This window comes from Callorhinchus milii, unplaced genomic scaffold (genome assembly GCF_018977255.1).
Source record: "Callorhinchus milii isolate IMCB2004 unplaced genomic scaffold, IMCB_Cmil_1.0 Scaffold2, whole genome shotgun sequence".
Classification (NCBI taxonomy): domain Eukaryota; kingdom Metazoa; phylum Chordata; class Chondrichthyes; order Chimaeriformes; family Callorhinchidae; genus Callorhinchus; species Callorhinchus milii.
The window spans coordinates 34,898,154-34,919,639 of record NW_024704743.1 but is presented as its reverse complement, the minus strand read 5'-3'; the positions used below and the strand labels follow the sequence as shown (position 1 = coordinate 34,919,639).

Here is a 21,486-nt window from a genome sequence, read left to right as displayed (position 1 = left end):
AGACTGTGGATTGGAGTTCCAGAGGGTGGGGGCAGAGTGCAGAAGGCCCCCCTGCCAAAAGTGGGGCGAGCAAGGCAGGGGACGTGAAACACGCCGGAGCCCACTGAGCGGAGGGAGCGAGCAGGATGGTAGGGGGTTAGAAGGTCACAGATGTAGGGGGAAGCAAGACCATGGAGGGCTTTGAAGGTGAGGACCAGGATCTTGAACTGTATCCTCTGTGTGATGGGAAGTGAGTAGAGTCGAGCCAGGATGGGGGTGATAGAGCCACCGAGCCTTGTGCAGGAGAGGACACGGGCTGCAGAGTTCTGGATGATCAGACGTCTACGGAGGGAGGAGTTGGGGAGGCCGACAAGCAATGCGTTTGGGTAGTCAAGCCTCGATGTAATGAAAACATTACATCAAATGAAAATAAATTAAAGTTACTAGGGTAATAAGGTTAAAGGAGGTAGAGCCTCATCCAACTTGAGTGTTTAATTAATATCAAAATCTTCATTGAGATGTGGGCAAACCTCTAAAATGATTTCACTGATGAAATCAGGAGAAGAACAGATAGAGACAGACAAGAGGAGACTTGAGTGATGGTTTGTTTGTCTGTGTGTGTCCTGCACCATTGAAGAAAAAGTTCCGTTTTACAATATAAAACCGTTTATCGGCAAAGCCTTCCGTTTTTCCATTGTGTTAATTTTTTTACTTGGCACTTTTTAAGTTTGTGTGTGTGTATTTTTATATATTTAATATTTTTGCAGTTTTGGGAATAAAAAGCTTTTAATTATTCATTTTAATTGGAAAAGGGAGTGGTGAGATTGACGAATGGCTGAAAATCCAAGAGCGACGGGGGTTCCAGTGACCCCCAGACCCCTCGCCTAAAAACTTTTCTGAAATGATGCCTCTGCTTTCACTTCAGCACTGCCACCCCCACCCCCATGTAGAAGTCAAACTGAAGTCCTGTAGCTCAGTGGTTAGAGCACTCGCTTTGCAAGCAAGAGACCTGAGTTCAATTCCAGGCAGAGGGCGAAACCTTGGGCAAGTTTCCTTACTCCACACACCTAATAATAATCCCTCCAAAACCAAAAACAATAATAAATTGGTCATTTTCAATCCACGACTGTTTGTGGGACATTGCTGTGCGCAATTGGCTGCCGCGTTCGCCCACAAATATACAGTCAATTCACTTTACAGTATATTCTGTGAAGCGCTTTGGGACGTCCTCCCGACATGAAAAGCGCTATATCAAATGCAAGGATTATTATTATTATTATTATTAAACTCCGCCGATAGGAACGAGTAAGGAATGGGTGAAGACTCATGTAGAGTAAAAACACCAGCACTGACTATTTGGGCCAAAGGCGTGCTTCCGCACTGTACATTCTTTGTAACTCTTTGATTGTTTGTACATATGTAAACTACGCAGAATAGTTTCAGCAGAAGCAAAGCTAGGTGTAGCTGAAATTCATAATGAGCAAGAAATAGGTTCCTGAGAACATTCGATAGAGATAAGGCAATCAGAATATTTGTGAGAGTCGCTGAAGGGTAGGAAGGACAGAGTGCAGCAATGAAGGCATGTTTTTTGGACTGGGAGGGTATACTCAACTGTAAGGAATGGAAAGAAGTCACCCTCCTAAAGTCTGTTTACACATGTAAGTCTTATACGTACTTTTATCTAGTTTAAAATTACAACCTCAGGGGTCTTTGCTATATATATCTTACATGGAATTCAATATGTTTTAATTGGGCCTTGGAGAATGCTGATTTTGTGTTTCTTCAGCAGATTGTGACCTTAAAAATGATTTTATAAATACACATTTTTATTTAAATACCAGTCCTGGTGACTAGAAATCCACAAGATTGACTCTGTAGTTAAAAGAAAAATGGTGATTCAGTAATACAGCCCTGGAGGGAGAAACCACTTTCCTGGAGTCAAGAGGGGTGTTCAGTCCCAAACACGTCGTGAAAGAACTGTTTTTAAATGCAATTCCTGTAAGGTTTCTTAATTGTCACTGGTGATCGATGGAATGCAGTTATAAATAGTACAGTACCCTTGAGGTAATTTTTCCCATTCTAGAACAAAAACACAAGTCGCTGGGAACACTCAGCAGGACAGGCGGTATCTATGGAGAAAGGAAAGTGAATCAAAGTTTCTGGTCCACCATCCTTTGTCAGAACTGGGGCATGTTGGGAGGGATAGGCTCTTATGGGCAAAAGGGAGGCAGGGGTAGGAAAGAAAGGAGAAAATGGGGTAGAGGACAGTGGATGATGTGTTGATGATGCAAAACAAAGGTGGGGATTGTAACAAAACAGGGGAGTAGAGGTGTTAATAATGCAAAAAGAGGGGTGGAAATTGCAACAAAATAGGCAGAACAGAGAGAGAAAAGGTGTGTCTGGACCCAGATGATGTGGTAGTGGTCAAAAGAGGGGGACGGTGAGCTGTTAAGGTCTGAAATGATTGAAATCAATATTGAGGCCAGAGGGCTGTAAGGTCCTTAGCAGATAAATGAGGTGCTGTTCCTCGAGCTTGTGGTTCACTGAAACAGCGTAGGAGACCATGGATGGAGAGGTCAGAGTGCAAATGGGAGGGAGAGTTGAAGTGAATAAGAAACCGAAAGCTCAGGGTTGTGCTTGCAGACAGATGGAGGAGTTCGGCAAATTGATCACCCAATCTGCGTTTGGTCTGCCCAATGTAGGGGAGGCCACATCGTGAGCAGCGAATGCAGTGAACTACATTGGTGGTAGTACACGTAAATCGCTGTCACACTTCAAATCTGTGTTTGGGTTAATGTGTTTTTGCATCATTAACACCTCTTTAACTCATCATCTCCTGTGCTCTACCCCATTTTTTCCTTTATCTTCCTTGCCCTACCTCTCCCCCTCTGTTAGCCCTTAAAAGCCTCTCCCTCCCAACATGCCCCAGTTCTCACGAAGGGTCGTGGACCCGAAACTTTGACATACTTTCCTTTCTCCATAGATGCTGCCCGACCTGCTGAGTGTTCCCAGCGACTTCTGCTTTTGTTTCAGATTTCCAACATCTGCAGTGTATGGTGTTTTCTTCCTATTCTAATTCTGCATTTACATTGCAGGTTTGGTTGATGAATTACCATCTGGGTGACGTTTAGGATCAGTGTCAGTTGATGTGTGCAGTATGTTGCAACATTTGATGTAATGTGGTAAAGGATGTAAAATGGATTAGGATCCCTGGGCTATCCTCAACCGGTTCCCAGATTTAGTAGTAGTAGTACAGTAATATGTGTGATTTATGCTCTGCATCAATGTACCTGCTTCCAGAGTCCAAAAGCAGAACTGGAGGTAGAATTTTGCATTGGCAGAACTTATATTTTAATGTTAAAGTCCATTGAAGTTAATATTTAACTGCCTAATGTGACATCTTAAATATTGGTGAATAAGTAAGTTGAGTGGAGTTAATTGGAAATGTTGATTTACTGGAGGTATCTCATCAGCAAATAGGTCAACTTATTGTTAAAACCGTAATTGTAACTGCAGATGAAAGCCATAACGAGAACAATCACTGCTTTTGTGTAACCATCAGACTTCAGGGGCCTCTTTTTCCACATTCCTGTCAGGAGATGAGCAGAAGTCTCTGATGAGAATGACTAGGTTCCTCTACTTGTCTACTCTATTATATCCCTAATGAAATGGAATACCTATCTTTGGCACTTTGTATCTTTACAATTTTTTATCTTTCAGTTAACAATTTAGATTATCATTTAGCAATCCTGCACAAAGTTAATTATGGGCTCCAACTTGTGACTTCCTGTTGTATTTTATAGCTTATTTTTAATTTTTTCTTGAAAATCCCATCACAATCTTGAGCGTTATGTAGACAATTAATGAGTGCCACAGATAGGGAATTACAAGGCTGCAATTCACTCCAAGCATTGAGAAGACGTTATAAACCACAAGAGAGCAGTTCAAGTAATTTATCTGAACGTCATCAAAAAGCACAGTTTAATTACTCTTAGAATTCCCTACATGACATCTGTTATATTAAATCAATACATTTAGTGACTACTGGATATTTTTGGAAGAAAGATTGTTTCCTAAAAATAAATGTATAACCACTGTCTTGGTGATCAGGTCAGATTGTGTGAGAACATTTGTTGGTTGGAAGCAATGCCATGATGACATTCACAACTGAATATAAATGGCTGTAGTACTTCTGAAGGACAGAATGATGAAGGCTCACATGCATCTTTTTATAAACAGTAGTTTATACTAGCTAAAAGTTAACAATGTCATAATATTGTGCTTTCTATTGTCATATCAGGATAAGCATGTAAATTAGTATTACTGTTGTTAGAACATTTCGCCCACAAATATACAGTCAATTCACTTTACAGTCTATTCTATGAACCACTTTGAGACATCTAGAAGATGTGAAAAACCCTATATTAAATGCAAGAATTATTATTATTATAATATTGCTCTGTCATTTTATTTCTGATATTCAACTCTGGTATCCTTCCTTACACACACATTTCCCAGCTCCAGGAGAATAGAAATCATTGTATCCTATAAAGTATTTGTTCATATCAGACTGTACCTTCCATCTTCTAATATTATAGAAAAGGTTTTTGTATTGATGATAATTCTTGTTTCAAAAATTAAATTGTTCATTCACTCCAAAGCTGGTAGTGGGACATTGCCTTGTGCATATTGGTTTCCACATTTGCCCACAAAACGCACAGTCTCTGTACTTTACATTATATCATGCAAAGTGCTTTAGGATGTCCTCATGATGTGAAAGGTGCTATGTCAAATGTAAGGATTATTATTGTATTATTCTCTATAAACTTCCATTGCTATGACAGCAAAATCAGATTGGTACTATATGAGCTACTGTAACAGTTGGAACTTGTTAATGGTAATTATTAAAACATACTTCATCTTATTAGAAACGTAATTTAATGGAAATGTGATCAATGTCTTTAAAATTATATAATGCATAGATTATATCAATATAAGCAGACTATTTGGATTGTTAGAGCAGATCTAGAGGCCCTGGGTTTAAAATTAAAATGTCTAGAGATGTTTTGAAGAACTTTTATTCCGCGATGTCTATTGGATAAGTATAACAGAGTCCCAAGCAGCGCAGTTGATTAATTTGTTCAAAACAGAAATTAATATGTATTTGCTCGGCTATAATATTAGAAGATGGAAGGTGTAGACTGATATGAACAAATACTTTATAGGATACAATGATTTCTATTCTCCTGGAGCTAAGAAATGTGTGTGGAGGGAAGGATATCAGAGTTGAATATCGGAAATAAAATGACAGAGAAATATTCTAAAGTTTAACATTAATTAACTTTTTGAATCGAGGGAGTCTGTGGCTGGGTGAAGCCTGTGGAAGGAGCAGACATGATGAGTTCACGCTTGTTAAATAGTTATGAGCCGTCTCTTTTGAAACCCTTCCTAAAAGTGATGCTGTTCACTAACAGTTACATTTAAAAAGTAAATTCTAATGTAGATTATTTCATTTTATAGACTGATTCAAAGTTTTCCAGCAGTTAAGCTGCATTTAACCGGAGCTGTCATGAGAGCCACAGAAGTTGAATTTGACAAAGCAAAGGAACATTTGAAGACATTAAAGAATGACCCTGGAAATGACACCAAATTGCGAATATATGCTTTGTTTAAACAGGTAAAGCTTTTTTTTAAAAAGGAAAGCAAAGAAAGGTGAAAACTGTTTGAAAGGAAAATGTATGTAACATGCCTTTGTATTCTGCAGCATATGAAAATGCTGATGTAGCTGTTGTGTTCAAATATTATACAGTTAAAGAGCAATTAAGAGGATCACTGGAAAAGAACAGGAAAAAAAATCGGAATTGGCAAAGTGCAAGCTTTTCATGACTTCTTTTTATTTCTATTTCATCTTGTGTGATTTACTTTAGTATTTTCATCCTAGTTACAAGGCAGACCAGTCACTGGGGGCAGGGAACCTCCCACACAGCTCCAGTTAGCCCTGCAAGCCAAGGTCCTAATGGGTAGGGTGGTCCTAGCTGGCAGCGGGAAAGCTTGTTAAACAGTGCAATCTGTGTGGTTTTAGCTGGATAGACTCCAGCAGTACCCCAACCACACTCTGGAGTCCCCAAGCCTCGGCTCTTTCCAAACTGACCCCAGTACTTTCTGGAATTAGATAAGCAGGAGGCGTCCCTCCAGGGAGAGAGTGCACATTCCATTCCAATAAGCTATCTCTAGAGTTTCCATGTGTAGGTGGGATGCATGAAATTCTCAGTTTGGTTTGGATAGTCTTAAGCATGGGTTTCTGCATGTGTCAGACACTTGGCTGACAAAAAAAATTCCCTCCTCATCCTGACATTTCTTCCCTTGTCCCTCCTTCTCCCATATCAACTCGTTGGCCACACATCACATTAAATCTATGGAACATCATGTGGTAAATCTATGTAACAGGCTCCCTAGGGAGACAGTGGAAGCAGACAGCATTGATTCTTTTGAATGCAAATTAGATAGATTTTCTTTAGGAAATAATATTTGGGATACAGTATATGAATAGTTCAGGACACGATGTGAGCATGCGACTGTCAGGATGGTGGAATGTGAACTGGATGAACCTTGGTCTAATTCGTCTAGCATTTCCTATGTTGTTTGTCTGCCTTATTTGTCTAAATAACAATGCTGACTTTATTTCTAATTAATCCTGTATACTTAGACATTTCTTTTACATGAAGGGCACAACTAAGTATATCAATTCAAGTTACTATAAACCACATCATCAGAGTGAAAGCAAAGACGTGAAATGGTTGGTCTCCACAAAGAGGCACTAAATTGATGGTAGAGATTAAAATGCATATTGGGTTGAAAGCCTATTGACTAACCATGTTTGAATGCTTAAATGTTTTTAACAATAAAGATGTTTTTAACTATATAATTAACTAACAATAAAAGAATAACGAGTGATTCTCAAATTTTGATTGATTGATTACAATATTAAATATACCTGCATACATTTGACTATGGTTAGTCCATGTGCTATTAGCCCACCCTGTTTTGAATGCCATCCTTGTGTTCAGGGAAGATAATCTGGAGCCACAGGCAATACTGACTCAACACATTCCTTCCATCCGACACTCCCCCGTCTGTGCTGAGCAATGTTGGCAGTGGCCTCAAAAAAAAGTCCTGAAAAGTTCCATGCAGAATTTCAAAGCTAGCTCTCCATCACATTTCAGCACCCTCCTCATGCCTCTCCTCTTGAAAGCTACATTTATTTACAGTTAACATGTCCACATAGCAATTATCTTCTAATTGCGCTTGTTGAACTGGGGTCAGAGCCTCTTTCAAAAAATGGCTTCTGGTTGGCTACGGTCCTGCCTTGCTAGAGGTTATCAATGAAGAAATACAATTCACATGAGTTAATGTTTTGTCGCAGTTGTTTTCACAATCTTTCAGATCCCTTTACTCAAGGCCAATTTGGCTGAAATAATTTCCAGCTCCATGTGTTTACATGCTGAGAGATTCATATTTTAAAATAATGCATGAGGTTATGCTTTGTAATAAGTGTATTCGCATAGTTCTCTCTTTAAAATCTGTCTTGCGCAGTGATACACATCCCTTAGGAACTGTGTTGAAATGGCACAAACACATTTCATATAAGATCATGAGCAATTTTTAAATGATTTTAATTCCGTCTGTCTGCCTAGACTTATACCAACCCCCTAGTGGTAGTTTGTCTCTGGTGTGCCATTTGTAGGAATATTACAATCAAATTTGCTGCTTTAAAGCATATATGTTGGATTTAACAATAACTAGATGCATAATAATAAATTGTCTAGGTATATTTGTGATGAAGAAATGTTCATAAATGGAATGTATTTTTTGGTTTAAAATATGCTTTAAACATCTAAAAAGAGATTTCTTGTTTCGCTTTCTTCAATTAACAGGCTACACAAGGTTCTTGCAGTTCACCAAAGCCTGGTATGTTAGACTTTGTCAATAAGGCCAAATGGGAGGCATGGAATTCACTTGGTAATATATCTAAGGTAATTGATACTTTATTTATCAAATTCTAAATATGTATTTTTAAAAGTTTAAAAGAACAACAACAAATTGCATTTATATAGTGCCCTTCAAGTTGGGAGGATGTCCCAAGACGCAGGACAATCAAGGGTTTGCACCCGAGCTCGGGGTTGGAATCATGACGGTTGGAGGACAAGGGGTCTGCAGGAAGAGGATGACCAAAAGCACGGTCAAAGAGGAAGGTCTTCAGACGGGCCATGAAGGAGGCAAAAGGAAGAGGTGGGGCAAAGCGACTCTGGGATAGAGTTCCAGAGGGTGTGGCAGTAAGGCCGTTGGTGGGGTGGGCCAGGCGGTGGACATGGAGCAGGCCTGTCGAACAGAGGGAACAGGCAAATAGATAAGGTTACAGCAGGAAATATTTAAGAGCTTTTGTGCTGTTACTAATGACTGAACAATATCTTTATAAGGCTGAAGAGTTTTAAGCTGAAATTCTTAAGTGATCTTTAATATTTGTCTTTGTACTTTATTCTATCTCATTAAAAGATAGAAATGTTGTAATGTAGGATACCATAAATGTGATGGGAGCAGCGATAAAATAGTTATGGTGAATTATATCATAAGCGCTTTTCAATTTTTCCACCTTTTGATCATTAAACAGTTCTATTTCCGTTAATGCCCGGTAACTATAAGCTGTGACAGCATATTGCCTAACTAGGGGATCTCTGTAAACATTCAAACAAAATTTAATAATACCAGCTTGTAATCTGTGTTGTGAATGACCCAAATGCCCTTTGCCCCTTCTCAAGAGATAATGTTTAAGCAAGAGTTGGTGTGCTCCACAAACACTCCTCCTCCTCCCACAAGGCCCCATCCCCACCCTGGAACAAGTACAAATTAACAATCGAGACAGATGGGAACAATCAACAACTACAAGATACCCATTTGAACCATGCCATAACACTGGAAGTTTGAGCCATAATCGTGCAATTATTCACTTGCCACCACATCCTGTTGAATGGCCTAGTTCAAGATAGGGTGTGGAGTGCACAAGATCCTCAGCGAGTCCACCAACAATACATTGTTTGCAAACAGAAGCACCACAATTTTACCAGTAGTGGCTGGAACAGACACTGTTCCATCTCTTTCATTGACATCCACCTCATCACTAATGATATCATTCAATTAGGTGGATGACAGTAGGCAATCTTATCTTATTCCTCTTAGGAGAGAAAGGCTTGATAAGTCTTTCATTGATCCTTACATGGATCTTGAAACTAAAATACATCTTCTGAATAAAATCCACAATTTGGGCATGTACTCTCATAGTTTACATCTTATTCTGTTCCTCCCCTATCATTTTTTCTCTTCCATATGGATATCCTATTGTACATTTTACAACCGAAGACTGGCAATGGAAATAATAATATATTTACAACAATTAAGATAGGGTAAAGAGAAGAGAATTGGGATTAGCATGGTGCTAGTGTAAAAGCTGATAATAGCATAGGCACAGTGGCCTTAATGGCCTTCTAGACTGCAATTTCTGATGGGTGTAGGCCATGTTCACACAAGTGAATCATTGACAGAATAATTAATTTCTGAAAATAGCAGTTACAACATACTTGCAGAGTAATTGCTGTAGGAAATGCATTTCCCACAGCCAGCATCTGATCAAAAATTAAAAGGTGAGCTCTGCCAGTTTCCTCTGCACTTTCTGAAATCTAGTTTTAGAAAACCAATGGCAGAGATCTGGAAATAGGTAATTGTCCTTTCAATTGTACAATATTTATTATTTTGTGTTGGAGTACAGTACCTAAACAAGAGAAATAGTTAACTTACAAAAATATGTGTGTGTGTGTGGTGGGCGGGGGGGCTTGAATCATACAAGATTTTAATTATGAATTAAGTTTTAATATTTCATATTGCGAAACTGCATGATTGACTTGCACCAGATATTCTCTTTTCGCTTTAAACTCCATCAGTTTAAGATCTGCAGGATTTGCCCTAATGTGTTTGTTTTGGGAATTTGTAGGATGATGCTCGACAAAAATATGTTGACCTTGTAGGAACGTTGATCTCTTCAGAAGCCCCCATCCAGAAAGAAGCCACCACTGCAGGAGACCCAAAATCATCATACCAGACACTACAGGTCACCACAGAGAACAACATCACCACCATCCTTTTAAACAGGCCAGAGAAAAAAAATGCCATTTCCCGAAAGGTAAAATGGATATCATTCATAAATGTATTAAATCTAAATTGTACATATTATTTATTCATTTTCTTAGTCTCTTGGTTGTATCTATGGCATCTGGTTTTATTAGAGAAATCCAGTCAATTTTAATAAAATGTATTTTTGAGCATATTTATATTCCAGTTCTATGTTAAAAATCTGACTTCTCTATTGCCATAATTATAATTGTTTAAGTCTCAATTTTGTAGTAAAATTTTCAGTATCATTACAGTGGAATTCACTTTAGCCGGACGCATCGGGGCAGGAAGTTTTGTCTGATTTACCCTGTGTCCAATAACCAAAGTTTTTACCTTTCTCTTCTCTTCCCGCCATCTCTTCTGCTGAGCCCATCTTCCCTCCCGTTGCCATTCCCATTGGACAGGAAGGAGACCAATTAGTGGCAATCTGAGAGGCGTCTATCATCTTGGAGCTGCCACTAATTGGTCCCCTCGTCCACTGGATGAAGTCACTGCCCCCCCTTCCCAGAGCTGCTTGTGAATGGTTGGCATCAGCTGTCAAATGCAGTGTGACTCCCATCTCTATCTGGGAGACGCTCATGACACAGAAGGTCCGAATGAGTCCATTCAGCAGTGACCATCGTGGCATGTTGTCCGGATTAACCAGATGCTTGTCCGAACTAAGAGGCATATTTAAATTGGTAAGAATACAAATGAATCAGGGCCGGATGTTTCATCCAATTTACCCAGTGTCCGGCTAAAGTGGATTCCACTGTATTTTACATGGCAAATATGGGATATTTTTGATGCCGAAGTTGTATTAGTATTCCTGCTTAGTGTTTTGAATAATGTTGATTCTTTAGTTAATGGACACTGATCAGCTTTTTTGTCATGCGCTCTGGAAAAACTTGTAACTACTTAACATGGTAGGTGATATGAGAAGAAGCAGATCCAGAATTCTAATATCTGTTTTGTTTCTGGGATTTTATTTCTGACTCTTGTATGTAATTTAGATGTGGACATCTGACCACAGTTTTCTAATCATCTACTAGGTTGAGGTATTTCTACAGTTAGCTGGTGTAGTATTATTTTTTATTTGAAGAACAAGAAGAGTAATCTCTGGTTCTTTCACTTTTTGTAAGCAAGCCTAGGAACTGGCGATTGATCCAGTTTGTACTGTCTGTGCTGCTTTATTCAGTATTGAAGCAAATTTACTGTATAAGAATAGACTCCCTTAAACAATGTAATCAGCAACCTTTGAGTATTACAAAAAATTAGCCAAAGATAGTGATCCTAAAGGAAGAGAAAAGTATTGAGTGTGCCTGTATTATAATCTTCCATCATGTGGAACTAGTCTTATTGTTCATTTAAATCAAATAGATGAAGTACTTTTTCCCTTTTGAACAGAAATAAATGCAAAGAAGACCAGAAATTCTGCATTAATGACAGAATTTGGGGAAAAAAAAGAAGTAACCGGTCTTAAAATCTGAATAAAATTCCATAGGCGTATTTTTGACATTTAAGAAATCATCGTTATCAATGGTAAAAACTTAATTGGTCCTCGTTGATGGTTGGAGTTGAAAGCACTATTAGTTTGTTTTGTAATTTCTGCTTTAAGACCAGTTGTGATACTATTGATGCCTCTTTGAATAAACGTGGTACCAACGAGGCAAATTGGACAGCGAGTGTGGTGGAGTACTTGGTCCTTTAAGTGAAACTTCCTTTATTTTCAGCTGTTGAAATCGTCAATCATTATTTTCTGACTTGTAATCCAAAATTAGTTCTCTGTTCAGTGAGGTGCATCTCCTTATCCAATCTTCCTCTGCAGTTAGCATTGAGATATAGTCTACCCCCACACATGGCCGATCCTGCACATAATAATAATAATCATTGCATTTGATATAAGCCTTATCATGGCTTCGAGGTGTCTCAAAGCGCTTCACAGCATATACTGTAAAGTGAATTCGCTGTATATTTTGTGAGCGAAACGCGGCAGCCAATTGCGCACAGCAGTGTCCCACAAACAGCCGTGGATTGAGTGACCAAATTATTTTTTTTAAGGGATTATTATCCCCGGAAAAGCGATCCGCCAATCGACCAACACCCGGGTTCCAACTTGCTGCTTAGGTAAACAAAGGCATGTGGAGTAAGGAAACTTGCTAAAGGTTTCACTCTGCTGGAATCAAAACCACAACCTCTCGCTTGCTGGATTGAGAAAACAGCTCCTCTGCTTCCAGAAAAGATGCTCAATTTCAACAAAAACAACTCTTCAAAATTCCTCATCAGGAAACATGTCAAATCCTATCTCTAGATCTGTTTCTAGTGCTAGAAGCACTAGAAAGAATATTTGAGAATTCCCTTCAAAATGTATGGGGTGGCTTAGCCGCTAACAGGTTCATAGTGATCCCAGTCAGAACACCATATCCTCACATGTCCTGGACCTGTAGAACCATATTGAATATACCACGGCACCTAGTGGATGATGTACATGAGGATTCTTTAACAACAGAGAGAGCTGGGAAAACTCAGTAGTTCAGGCAGCATCTATGGAGAAAGAAAAGTGAGTCAACGTTTCGGTTCCACGTCCCTTCGTCAGAACTGATGGAAGTTTAACCAAAAGCATGGATCGGTGTATTTCAAGCTGAAATCTGGACTGTTTCATTTTCTATTTAAGAGTTTATTATTAATGTGTGTGAGTGTTTCTTTTAAGAATTTATTCAGTATTGGATGTATTTTATTGAATACATGCTTGCTTCTTAGCTTAGTGACTAGGGGTTAGTAACTTCAACAATCTCACCTGCAAGAACAAAAACTTTTTTAAATGTTAATTTTGAAACTAGCAAAGTTGTAATAATAAATGTGAAAGTTGTACTGGAACAACTCACTTTAATGAAACTGAATTATGCTTTACTTTAGCTTTCATCAACACTAATAGTACAACTTATAAGACAAACCCATACAATTACTAAAAATAAATAACTACAAGAAATTACTTCTTACAGTAGTATTTCCCAATTGAATGAATTGAACCAATAAATTAGTGTCTACAGCTATCGTGAACCTCTGATTCATTATGTGAAGCGAAAGTAACCCTGGAGCAATACTTTCAGATTTACCAAGGCAACAGAACAAGAATTCACAAGTTCAAGATTATGAAAGGCAATTTTAGAAGAACACACAAAATAAATCTTTAAACTGTGCGTAATCAACACCTGGAGTTAGGAAGGGTGAGTGGAGAAAGGATATTGGATTCTTAAGGTTACTACTTACTGATCAATGAGTTTACATTGTGGAAGGATAAATCATATGAACTTCTCTCTCTTTTGTGATTATAGCGTATGTGCAACTCTGCTATAACGTGGTGTCTTGGATCCAAAATATTAGACACCAAATGACTACAAAAATAAAGGGTTTTCAGTACTGCTTCTGGGTTGTCAGGTCACTGCTGATGTAATTTCCTGTGTGATGCACATGCCACATATGTGCAACTTACATATTTTTGAAAAAGAAAAGGGGATGCCAGCGATGCTTCTTGCACACAGCATGGATGCGCAGTACACAGGAAGCCATGCCCAGGGTCTCACAAACCCAGAAGCTGGACTGATGATTATATTTGTGGACCCGTTATAATTTAGTGTCTAATTCTTTGGATCCAGGATATCACGTTATAACACAATTGCTCTGTAAATATACAACAACTTATACTGATATAACACTCTCCACGAAGGGTAACGTCTCAGAGCACTTAACAGTGGCGGAGCCTGACTCCGACCCGGGGGTGTGTGACCATAAGCACGGTCGAAAAGGAAGATATTCAGGCAGGACTTGAAAAGGGGATAGAGGCAGAGGGATTGAGGAAGAGTGTTCCAGAATTTGAAACATTCCATATAGTTTCCATATATCACAATTGAGTCATATAAGTTCAATTAATTTGGGGAAGATATAATAGTCATGAATACTTAATTCTATACAATAAAACACCAGTTATGCACACCCCAATTATCTCCACGTTTACTTATCCATATTTGATCTTAATGCAGAGGTGGACACACGGCTGGGAGGTAACAGTTTTTAAAAAATCCAATTGTGAACAAGGGTATTCAAGATGTGATTTAAACTATTCTGTGCAAGTAAATTATAGGCCAAGTATCCTTGTGAATATGCTCATAACTGGATTTAGTGCCACAAGTTTTAAGTAAAGTGCGAAACAGAGTAGCTGAGAGAAGGGCTGGCATGATGTGATACGACAGTGACAGTACACCTTCTAATCGAATGCAATAAGGATGATCCCCAGTGCTGGAGGAATGAGTGGGGTGTGAGATGGACCAATACAAAAGTGCGAGTGCCCTTCTCCTGCGGAATCCGCTACAAACCCACCCGCTATAAATGGAGCTTCTGGCCCACGGGCCACTGTTTATCTGACGTCATTGTGGGCGGTGCGGCTCCGGACCCGCATGCGCGGTGCGGCGTAGGCGGCAAATGGGCTTCACTCGGGGGCTTCACTGTTGTGATTGTTTGTGTGTATCTGTGTGTTTGTATGATTGCCTGTGTGTACCTCTGTGTGTTTGTATGATTGTCTGTGTGTATCACTGTGTTTGTATGATTGTCTGTGTGTATCTCTGTGTTTGTATGATTGTCTGTGTGTACCTCTGTGTGTTTGTATGATTGTCTGTGTGTTTGTATGATTGTCGGTGTGTATCTCTATGTGTTTGTATGATTGTCTGTGTGTACCTCTGTGTGTTTGTATGATTGTCTGTGCGTATCACTGTGTTTGTATGATTGTCTGTGTGTATCTCTGTGTGTTTGTATGATTGTCTGTGTGTCTATCTGTGTTGGTATGATTGTCTGTGTGCATCTCTGTGTGTTTGTATGATTGTCTGTGTGTATCACTGTGTGTTTGTATGATTGTCTGTGTGTATCTGTGTGTTTGTATGATTGTCTGTGTGTATCACTGTGTGTTTGTATGATTGTCTGTGTGTTTGTATGATTGTCGGTGTGTATCTCTATGTGTTTGTATGATTGTCTGTGTGTACCTCTGTGTGTTTGTATGATTGTCTGTGCGTATCACTGTGTTTGTATGATTGTCTGTGTGTATCTCTGTGTGTTTGTATGATTGTCTGTGTGTATCACTGTGTGTTTGTATGATTGTCTGTGTGCATCTCTGTGTGTTTGTATGATTGTCTGTGTGTATCACTGTGTGTTTGTATGATTGTCTGTGTGTATCTGTGTGTTTGTATGATTGTCTGTGTGTATCACTGTGTGTTTGTATGATTGTCTGTGTGTATCTGTGTGTTTGTATGATTGTCTGTGTGCATCTCTGTGTGTTTGTATGATTGTCTGTGTGCATCTCTGTGTGTTTGTATGATTGTCTGTGTGTATCACTGTGTGTTTGTATGATTGTCTGTGTGTATCTGTGTGTTTGTATGATTGTGTGCATCTCTGTGTGTTTGTATGATTGTCTGTGTGTATCACTGTGTGTTTGTATGATTGTCTGTGTGTATCACTGTGTGTTTGTATGATTGTCTGTGTGTATCTGTGTGTTTGTATGATTGTGTGCATCTCTGTGTGTTTGTATGATTGTCTGTGTGTATCACTGTGTGTTTGTATGATTGTCTGTGTGTATCACTGTGTGTTTGTATGATTGTCTGTGTGTATCTCTGTGTTTGTATGATTGTCTGTGTGTATCTCTGTGTTTGTATGATTGTCTGTGTGTATCACTGTGTGTTTGTATGATTGTGTGTATCACTGTATGTTTGTATGATTGTCTGTGTGTATCTCTGTGTTTGTATGATTGTCTGTGTGTATCTGTGTGTTTGTATGATTGTCTGTGTGTATCACTGTGTGTTTGTATGATTGTGTGTATCACTGTATGTTTGTATGATTGTCTGTGTGTATCTGTGTGTTTGTATGATTGTTTGTGTGCATCTCTGTGTGTTTGTATGATCTTCTGTATGAATGACTCTCTATATAGATTTGTGAGTATCTGTGTGTGTGTGTGTGTCTCTCTCTGTTTGTGAGAGTCTGTGTGAGAATCTCTGTGTGTTTGTGGCTGTGCCTGCGGGTTGCTATGTGTTTGTGACTGTCTCTCTGTGAACGTGCGTTTCTCTGAGAATGTCTCTCCGTGTGTTTGTGTGTGTCTCTGTTTGCTTGTGTTTCTGTCTCTGTGTTTGTGTTTCTCTCTGTGTGTTTGTGTGTCTCTCTCTGTGTTTGTGCGTCTCTCTCTGTGTTTGTGCGTCTCTCTCTGTGTTTGTGCGTCTCTCTCTGTGTTTGTGTGTCTCTCTGTTTGCTTGTGTTTCTGTATGTGTGTTTGTGTTTCTCTCTGTGTGTTTGTGTGTTTCTCTCTGTGTGTTTGTGTGTGTCTCTGTGTGTTTGTGTGTTTCTCTCTGTGTGTTTGTGTGTGTCTCTGTGTGTTTGTGCGTCTCTCTGTGTGTTTGTGTTTCTCTCTGTGTGGTTGTGTTTCTCTCTGTGTGCTTGTGTGTCTCTCTGTGTGTTTGTGTGTCTCTCTGTGTGTTTGTGTTTCTCTCTGCGTGGTTGTGTTTCCCTCTGTGTGGTTGTGTTTCCCTCTGTGTGTTTCTGTTTCTCTCTGTGTGTTTGTGTGTCTCTCTGCGTGTTTGTGTGTCTCTGTGTGTGTTTGTGTTTCTCGCTGTTTGCTTGTGTGTCTCTCTGTTTGCTTGTGCTTCTCTCTGTGTGTTTGTGTGTTTCTGTTTGTGTGTTTCTCTCTGTGTGTTTGTGTGTCTCTCTGTGTGTTTGTGTTTCTCTCTGTGTGTTTGTGTGTCTCTCTGTTTGTTTGTGCGTCTCTCTGTGTGTTTGTGCGTCTCTCTGTGTGTTTGTGTGTTTCTCTCTGTGTGTTTGTGTTTCTCTCTGTGTGGTTGTGTTTCTCTCTGTGTGTTTGTGTTTCACTCTGTGTGTTTGTGTTTCCCTCTGTGTGTTTGTGTGTCTCTCTGTTTGTTTGTGCTTCTCTCTGTGTGTTTGTGTGTTTCTCTCTGTGTGTTTGTGTGTCTCTCTGTGTGTTTGTGCGTCTCTCTGTGTGTTTGTGCGTCTCTCTGTGTGTTTGTGTTTCTCTCTGTGTGTTTGTGTTTCTCTCTGTGTGGTTATGTTTCTCTCTGTGTGTTTGTGTTTCACTCTATGTGTTTGTGTGTCCCTCTGTGTGTTTGTGTGTCTCTCTGTTTGTTTGTGCTTCTCTCTGTGTGTTTGTGTGTCTCTCTGTGTGTTTGTGTGTCTCTCTGTGTGTTTGTGTGTCTCTCTGTGTGTTTGTGTGTCTCTCTGTGTGTTTTGTGTCTGTGTGTTTGTGTGTCTCTCTGTGTGTTTGTGTGTCTCTCTGTGTGTTTGTGTGTCTCTCTGTGTTTGTGTTTCTCTCTGTGTGTTTGTGTTTCTTTCTGTGTGTTTGTGTGTCTCTCTGTGTGTTTGTGTGTCTCTCTGTGTGTTTGTGTGTTTGTGTGTCTCTCTGTGTGATTGTGTGTCTCTCTGTGTGTTTGTGTGTCTCTCTGTGTGATTGTGTGTCTCTCTGTGTGTTTGTGTGTCTCTGTGTGATTGTGTGTCTCTCTGTGTGATTGTGTTTCTCTCTGTGTGTTTGTGTTTCTTTCTGTGTGTTTGTGTGTCTCTCTGTGTGTCTGTGTCTCTCTTCTGCGTGTCTCTCTGTGTGTCTGTGTCTCTCTGTGTTTGTGTTTTTCTCTGTGTTTGTGTGTCTCTCTGTTTGTTTGTGCGTCTCTCTGTGTGTTTGTGCGTCTCTCTGTGTGTTTGTGCGTCTCTCTGTGTGTTTGTGTTTCTCTCTGTGTGTTTGTGTTTCTCTCTGTGTGTTTGTGTTTCTCTCTGTGTGGTTGTGTTTCTCTCTGTGTGTTTGTGTTTCACTCTGTGTGTTTGTGTTTCCCTCTGTGTGTTTGTGTGTCTCTCTGTTTGTTTGTGCTTCTCTCTGTGTGTTTGTGTGTTTCTCTCTGTGTGTTTGTGCGTCTCTCTGTGTGTTTGTGCGTCTCTCTGTGTGTTTGTGCGTCTCTCTGTGTGTTTGTGTAGTTTTGATCAATAAAGTGAAAAATTGTAGGTTGGCAGTAAAATGTACCTCAGTAGCACTAATCAACTCCCTGCCATTTTCTGCAAAATGTGTCCAAAGCCTCCGTAAGTTCCCACAAATTAGCAAACGTCCCGCAATTTTGGGCAAAGATTTTCACACTTTCTATTGACCCAGGTTACGAGTAACAATTAGACTAACTAGGGCTCTTCAGTCTTGGTAGAAGACGTCTTAGAGGGAGCCTTATAGAGGCTTATTGAAAAAGTAAACCTAAACAATACTTCAGGATTCACCAATATAGTAGAACAAGAGGATGTAAGTTTAGAATTGTAACTGGCAATTTCAGAACAGGCACTGGAAGTTTTTCTTTATCCAGAGGTTACTTAATGACTGGAACAGATCTCCAGGAAGGGTGGTTGAGGCCTGGACACTGGACTCATTTTTTAAAAAAGCTTGTTCTGTGATGGGAAGATGGGTATCCTGAAAAAATGACATTAGGGCCTTCTACACTAAACAGAAACTCTTTGTAGGGATTGAGAACAGACAGTCCCAGTATATTTATCCAAATGTCTTTGTAGCAAGAGATAAAATAGTGGAGTTCGTGAAACTGATTTTAGTGCTTCAGTACTTTATAGTATATTCTGTGAAGTGCTTTGAGACCTCTCAAATACTTGATATGATGCTAATATCAAATACAAGGATTATTATTATTAAATTGTTTTACTTTAATTTAATTGGTGGCAATTTCCTCAAGCAACCTGACTTGCATTTAATATTGGCTCACCAGGATTTACCTCTGCACGTCTGGTCTGTTGACTCATTCTTAACCTTTGCTCGATGCCAGCTGCTAGTTTTAAAATTTGGTTTGAATGTCATATATCCTTACATGACTGTTTGTTGTCCTCTGATGTTGAACTATTTTCATGAGTATGTGACTGTTCCAAATACAGCAAAAAGACTTCATGTAACCATCTTGTTGACTGGAAAGTTAACGAGAATTGTTCAAGCTTGATTTCCACCAGGCATAGAGATCTTTGGTTCTAGTCCTGCAAATAAAATATAGAAATATCCTACCGAAAGCTCATACTGTCACACTTAGTAAATTCATTTGACATGCTTACTTGCCAAGGTCAGTAAATTTACAGACCAGTGGAATATTGTGTACTCTGATGACAGCATTTTTACAGGTTTTCTAAATGCTTTCCATAGCTGTGTCCAAAACTTTTTTAATGACTTTGTTATTTGTTTTGTCGCCTTTCCTGTTACTATTTATTAATGGGATCTATTATGTGCCAAGTGTACAGAGGGAATTACAAGTGTCCTTAATTATGTGATTAAGAATTGAAAAAAAGGATTTTAAAAGGTTGTTAATTACATAATTAGCAATTGATTTCACTCATTTGTTTATCTCATTGCAAGACTTTTTTTCTCAAATATCCTTTGGATAGAATTTTCTCCCCTCCATTCTAAATTAATGGGGAGAAATTTACCCTATGCGTCTACCTATCTTTCCTGAACCGAGTAGGCTTGTTGGGGTTCATACTACCATGAATTAGATACATTCATTGGACTTCTGGCAATTGGCGCATTGTATTAATGGATAGGAAACAGGGTTGGAGACCAGGGTTGTTATAAGCAATAGATAGATATAAATTGGTGTCGCCCAGGAGTGCGTTAGGACCACTGTTCATCTCCATTTATATAAATTATCTGGATTCTGGTTTCAGGGGCACAATTTCTAAGTTTGCAGATGACACGGAAATAGGGAGTGTAGCTAACAATGATTATAAGCAACTTCAGGAGGACTTACACAGATTAGTTGATTGAGTAGAGAAATGGCAAATGAAATGTAGCAATATTTAAAGCAGACTTTTTGGGAGAAAGAATAAGGAGAACAAGTATGTTGGGTGGTAAAATATTAAAAGGAGTAGAAGAGTAAAGGGACTTGGGGGTTAATGTACATAATTTTTTAAAGATGGAAAGGTAGGTGGAAAAGCTGTCAAAAAATCTAAGGGAATCTTAGGTTTTATAAATGGGGTTATCAATTAATTAAAACCTAAGAGGTAATGCTGAACTTATATAAATCGTTAGTTAGACTGCAGTTAGGATGTTGTGTTCAGAGGAGGGGTGCAGAGATTTACTACAATGTTGCTAAGGGATGAGTGGTTTGGCCTATGAGTGGAGACTGCAGGAATTGGGACCTTTTTCATTGGAACAAAGAAGGTTGAGATGGGACCTGATAGAGGTCTTTAAAATTATGAGGGTTTTGATAACGATAATAATAATCCCTGCATTTGAATCAAATGCTTTTCAAAGCACTTCAGAGAACATACTGTAAAGTGAATTGGGCGAAACGCAACAGTAAATTGCGCAAAGCAGTGTCCCACAAACAGTCGTGGATTGAGTGACCAAATTACTATTGTTTTTTTTTGAGAGATTATTATCCCCGGAAAAGCATCCACCAATCGACTAACAACCGGGTTCCTACTCACTGCTAGTTAAACAGAGGCATGTAGAGTAAGGAAACTTGCCCAACATTTCGCCCTTCCAGGAATAGAACCAAAATCTCTCGCTTGCAAGGCGAGTGCTCCAACCACTGAGCTACAAGACTCCATGGAGTCAATAGTGAGAAATTATTTCCTCTGGTCGGTGATTCGGTAACTAAAGGGCATCATTTTAAGATAAGTAAGCAAATGAGGAGGTTAGGCAAAATGTTTTCATACTAGGATATGGAATACCCTACTGGGAACAGTAATTGAAGCAAAATCCATCTTGGCCTTCAAGAGGGAACTAGACAGATACTTTTAAGTCAGCTACAGGGGTGGGAAAAGGGCAGGTAAGTGGGACTGAAAGGATCGCTCTTGAGGATGCCGGCACATCTTGAGGGGGATGGGCTGAATGGCCACCTTCTGTGCTGTAAATTTCCATGGATCCCCATAGACTACTAGTCCACAAGTTTCTCTCTTAACCTACATATTTTCATCACTGACACTGATCACATTCTTTTGACTTCTCCAATTGTCTCATTGGTGAGGATCAGTGTTGACTCATCATTAGAGGTTAGAGAGGCTAAGGCCCCTGCTCTGTTTCTGTTTGCTTTTGTGACCAAATCCCAATCCCCTGTTGTTTTAGCCAATACAATTGGGCATCCACTTGTGTGCATGCACAGAGTTACTTGATTGCAAAATCAAGTCCTTGGTAACCTCAAGTGCACGCACACAACCTTGCACACCACTGCAGCCTCAAAAATGGCAACGCATATGATACAGTTTGTACCTATTTGCAATTATCCTTATAGAATAGGC

General features: G+C 39.3%; 1 protein-coding gene across 4 annotated transcripts in view; it reads left to right on the top strand.

The window, feature by feature from the left end:
- eci2 (enoyl-CoA delta isomerase 2) overlaps positions 1–21,486 on the top strand; it is a 78,046-nt gene that overhangs the window by 34,505 nt on the left and 22,055 nt on the right. For 3 of the 4 annotated variants that reach the window (XM_042345676.1, XM_042345670.1, NM_001292756.1), the window contains 3 exon segments: positions 5,500–5,656; positions 7,914–8,012; positions 10,022–10,210. In XM_042345676.1, the coding sequence (XP_042201610.1) occupies positions 5,549–5,656; positions 7,914–8,012; positions 10,022–10,210 (396 nt within the window). In that variant the 5' untranslated portion in view covers positions 5,500–5,548. 4 annotated transcript variants of the gene reach the window in all.